General features: G+C 36.2%; 1 protein-coding gene across 2 annotated transcripts in view; it reads right to left on the bottom strand.

Moving 5' to 3' along the window:
• Nucleotides 1-228: 228 nt before the first annotated feature.
• The window catches only part of LOC106881804 (O(6)-methylguanine-induced apoptosis 2), a 64,124-nt gene continuing 59,285 nt past the window's right edge, over nucleotides 229-5,067 (bottom strand). Inside the window, exon 9 of one of the 2 annotated variants that reach the window (XM_014932318.2) lies at nucleotides 229-640. In XM_014932318.2, the coding sequence (XP_014787804.1) occupies nucleotides 570-640 (71 nt within the window). In that variant the 3' untranslated portion in view covers nucleotides 229-569. Of the gene's footprint in view, nucleotides 690-5,067 lie in introns of both variants that reach the window. The other variant, XM_052967122.1, reaches the window with a different exon arrangement.

Genomic DNA, 5,067 nt, shown 5'->3' with positions numbered 1-5,067 from the left:
GTTCACCTAATTGGACACATAGCGATTAGGTTGATCCAAGATTATGGAAGAAGACACTTATCCATGATGTTATGCAGTGGGATTAAATCTGACATCATAATTGCAAAGCAAAACTTTTAAGTACTTGATCATGCATGTACTAGACACAGTATATACAGAAGCATACACTTATAAACACTCTCACACACACACATACACAATAAAACACATGCAAATGCACAATATACATATGTTGGAAGTAATGTTTTTATAAAATGATAAAACATATATTTCTTAGATTTTTACCAAACTTTTGCCTGTAAATATATTGGAAATAATGTTCTCCAGAAGACTAGGCTGTACTTTCACGGTAAAGAAAAACAAACCTTATCTTTAGAACAAACATCCAGCTGTCGAAATTCCATGAAACCCTTCATAACCTGCTGTTATGATATTTAATAATTATTAACTCTCTTTTTTTTTTGTCCCTATTTCTCTCTCCTCTCTCCCCTCCCCACTCTCTCTAGTTTTCTCTTTGAATTTTTTTTTGTGTGTGTCAGTTCTTTTCTTCTCTTTCTGTTCTGATTTCTTTAAATCCACTTGGTGTCAATATTCAGATAGAAAGATTGCTTTTTCGGAGGATTAAACAGATAGTATGCAGCTGCAGATTAAAACAAAATTAGAATCAAGAAGTTATTGATTAACTAAATCTGAAAAAAAAAAAATGACAAATTAATTATAATGAAGTAAAGATTAAAGTATATACATATCAGGGTAACCCCATTTTACAGAGATGGAGTAGATGAAGTATTTTAAATGCTGAAAAATATATAAAGTGATGGGGAGGGGCTATAAATTTGGGTGGCTTTTGTTGCCTTCTGCAAGAAGCATGAACCATAAGAAGGTTAAGTGTCATGCCTCTGAAACAATGAAATGGATGTAGTGGGATTAATTAAATACACGACCCATGAAATGGTAGTGTAATTTAACATTTTCGCCATAGAGAATAATGTAAAATTTTTAATCAAGAATGGTTTCAAATTTTAGTACAAGGTCAGCAATTTCAGGGGAGGTGGTAAGTTGATTACATCAACCCCAGTTCTCAACTGGTACTCATTTTATTGACTTCAAAAGGATGAAAGGCAAAGTTGACCTCAGAAGAATTTGAACTCAGAATGTAAAGATGGATGAAATGTCACTAAGCATCTAGCCTGGTATGCTAACAATTCTGTCAGCTTGTTGACCTGTTCTATAAAAAAATGAGGCCTTGGATGACATAGGATGAAGTGACTGTGAGGTCCAGTTACAAGAGACTGAACTTCAGAAAGGAAATGACAAAGGACTGTAATTTATAGCAAAGTTCTGCGCTTGGAGAAGAACTGCCCAGTCCATGTACCAAGCCTTTTCTTATCTAGCATTTCAATGAAGAAAATTTAGAATAGATGATAGCAATTTTTTAAAATTTTCCTTATTGGTTCGAAATTCAAAACCCACTAGGAATGTTTTAACCTTTCATTTCCATGATAGGGCTAAAATGAATGCTATAATGTACAGTAATGGGGTTGATGTAATAAACTATAATAATTTTGCCTTCAGAAAAGAAATCATAATTATTTATTTCTTATAAGGTAGCAAGCTGGTAGAATCGCTAGCACGGCAGGCAAAATGCTTAGCGGCATTTCATCTTTCTCTTTACGTTCCAAGTTCAAATTCCACTAAGGTCAACTTTGCCTTTCATCCTTCCAGGGTCAATGAAATAAGTATCAGTTACATACAGGGGTTGATATAATCGACTAGTCCCCACCCACAAATTTCAGCCCTTGTGCCTTTAGTAGAAAGGATTATTATTTATTTCTTTGTATAATTAAAAAAAGATTTATTATCAAAAGTAATTAAGGTGGTGAACTGGCAGAATCGTTAGCATGCTGCTTAAAGTGCTTAGCAGTATTTCTTCTGACATTGTGTTCTGAGTTTAAATGCCATCAAGGTCAACTTTGCCTTTCATCTTCCCAGGGTTGGTAAAATAAGTACCAGTGGAGCACTGGGCTCAATGTAATCAACTACCCCACCTGCTCAAAATTTCAGACCTTGTGCTTATTTATATTTAAACATGATTTTTATCCTGGGTAGCAACAGTTATTTCCTATTTGCTTACCTTTAGAAAGTAAGAAAAATGGTTAATATTTCCTTCAAACTTTGCTTTTCTTACATTTATACTTGGTTTCTATGGCTGGATGCCCTTCTTAATGCCAACCACTCCACAGTGTACTGGGTGCTTTTTACATGATACCATTACTAGTGCTTATGTGGCACTAGTGTTTTTTATGTAGCACCAGCGCCCACACTAATGCTTTTTACATGACACTTTACATATGCATGTAAATATACATGTGTGAGTGTGAGTGCATGTATGTTATTGCCAGTTCTCCTGTTAGCATATCATTCATTTGTTTCATATTTTTAAAGCCACGTGGAAATTATATAAGAGATACTTCACTTGAAAACTAGGTAAGAATTAGTTATAGGAAAGTCATCCTTTTTGAGAAATGATTTACATGAGATATGGTTCATCATCAGGTGGGCTATACTACTAAAAATATTTGAGGCAATTTTTAATTTAGGCATGACATTCAGAAAGTCTTGTGGGCTAGTTTGTCCATGACCGACTCACAGCTTAATGAGTACTTCTCATGACACCAGCACTACTGGAGTCACCTTAACAGCTTGCAAAGCAGTTCCTTTCCCACGATGGAAGGGACAAGTGGCATATCCCACTACTGACTATTTCAATCTACAATTAGTCTTACACTCAGCTAAATGATGGATATATTCTGTAAGTGAAGTTGAGAACCTAAGTCTAAGGTTGAGGAAGAAAAGCCCATGAATAAAGATGCATTGCTTTACAAGGTTAACTGTAGCACCTATATAACAGGTGCTTAGTTGAATTAAAATGTGTTATATGCAATAAGAACAGTATTAAATTAAAACAGTCATCTATGTATCACATTTAATGTAAGTACTTCATTGAAACACCACAGTAAATTTGCCTTACAGCAATGTATTTACATTAAATATGACACATAGATGAATATTTTAATTTAATATTACTCTATTGGATATAAGAAATTTTTATTCAGCTGCATGGCTATTTACAATATCAGTGAATATGTTTCACTGTTTTCCTATATATGTTGGAGGTAACAAATCTTGTCTAAGCTTGTGGTTGGCTGTGAATACATGCCATTGACAAAGTCTAAAGAAGTTGAATGCATCTGACATTCTCTCTAACTTATGCTAGTACAATTTTCATTTTCCTCAGATGTATACTGTTTTTAAGCATAGCATGTCCTTAAGAGATGTTATTTATTGATGAATGTCATAGTAAATTTGCCTTTTAATAATGTATTAATATTAAGTATGATACACAGATGGTTCTCTCTCTCTCTCTGTATGAATGTCTGTATGTATATATATATATATATATATATATATATATATATGGGAGAATATACAAATAATAACAACAGACGAGGACAGGTGGTGTAAATAACAAAAGTATATATTAGTATGACGCTCGGGAATACGGAAAGTCTTTGACGTTTCGAGCTACGCTCTTCAACAGAAAGAATACGGAGACAAGGAGAAAAACATCCAAAGTGTATAGTATTATATATCTATCACGGCTAATCTTACCAATTGGTAAGATCAGAGGGAGCCGATATTGAATGAAATCTGGCGACTGCTCTATTATTGGAGGTGAAAGGACACATCTGGTTTACGGTTGCTGTGAAAAGATGATGAAACGAATCAGGTAGGGGATTTTGTTAAGAGTTATGTCCCTTGGTACCGAGACATCGCCACTGGGTTGGTTATGCTGTAAGTCGGTAAGAGCTATCATGAAGTGTTTGTGGGAATTGTGTGTGTCTTTTAGGTTGGTGTTCTTATGAAAAAGGGATATATGTAGTAGTACTGTATGTATCACTTTCACAGGGAGTGTAGGCATCCATTGCTGTGTTTTCTTTCTGTATTGGTTAAGGCTGTGGGTACTTTATGTGTGCCTGCAGTGTGTGTAGGAGTACAATGTGTGAGGGAGTTTATATTGGAGTTGGTGGGAAACGGCCTATTTGGTAGGTGTCTGCCATGTTGGGGCATGCATATTTGTATGTGGGTGCATTGGTGAATGCTCTGGTCAAACTCTTTGCTGGACTCCAGAGTACTAGTGGAGAGCCGAGGCTGGGGGACTGGTGACTGTAGGCATGATGAGGCACGCAGGTATGATAGGATGTACTCCCTTTCATGTGGGAAAGGATTAAACACTTCACCTCTGCTATTCAGGTAAATGCCTGGTTGCTCTTTAATATCGCTCTTTTCTCAGCAGGCATAACTTGTACTTCCTGCTGCTATTGAGATATGGTTTACATTTCTGCAGTATCTTCCACTTTATGTTGTACTTCGTAGCACTTTCTTTCAAAGACCAAATGTGCTTGGCCAGGGTGGTGGCATTGTGTCTCTCTGGGATGTTAAAGGGGGACTTGTGGTTGTTAAAGTGGGTTCTGAAGGGGCCTTCAGTTGCTCCTACATACTTTTGCATGTTTGGTGGCCCATTTAGTCTTATAGCTGTTACCTCTGCCTCATGTACGACAGTCTCCATGTTATAGTGGCTGTTCAGTGGACATGTTGTGTTACCCCTACATGAGCATCCTGCCTCTGTCTCAGGTGTGGGCCTACTTACTAAAATCTTTTTTACATTCTCAGAGTATACCTATTGAATATTTTGTTCAATCTATTTTTACAGAGGAAGTGCTTATCAACTAAGCGAAGAAAAATCTTACCTACTCGGATTTTAACATTTAAAGAGAAGGGCTGTGTGAACCACAACACTTTTGGGTATCACTTTCTCTTGGAGGGGTTAGGTTCAGGCATGTAACTAATCCTATCCTTGAAACCACTGGCAGCCAGAGCCTCATTACAGTATGAGGCGGCAGCACAAAAAATCTCTTTGCTTGAAGATATCTATTGACAGATATACAAGTGCATCTTTTGACTGACTTATGGACTTTTAGACAACTTACGTATATATATATATAT

Source organism: Octopus bimaculoides, chromosome 4 (genome assembly GCF_001194135.2).
Source record: "Octopus bimaculoides isolate UCB-OBI-ISO-001 chromosome 4, ASM119413v2, whole genome shotgun sequence".
Lineage (NCBI taxonomy): Eukaryota > Metazoa > Mollusca > Cephalopoda > Octopoda > Octopodidae > Octopus > Octopus bimaculoides.
This window is presented reverse-complemented; position numbering and strand designations above follow the sequence as displayed.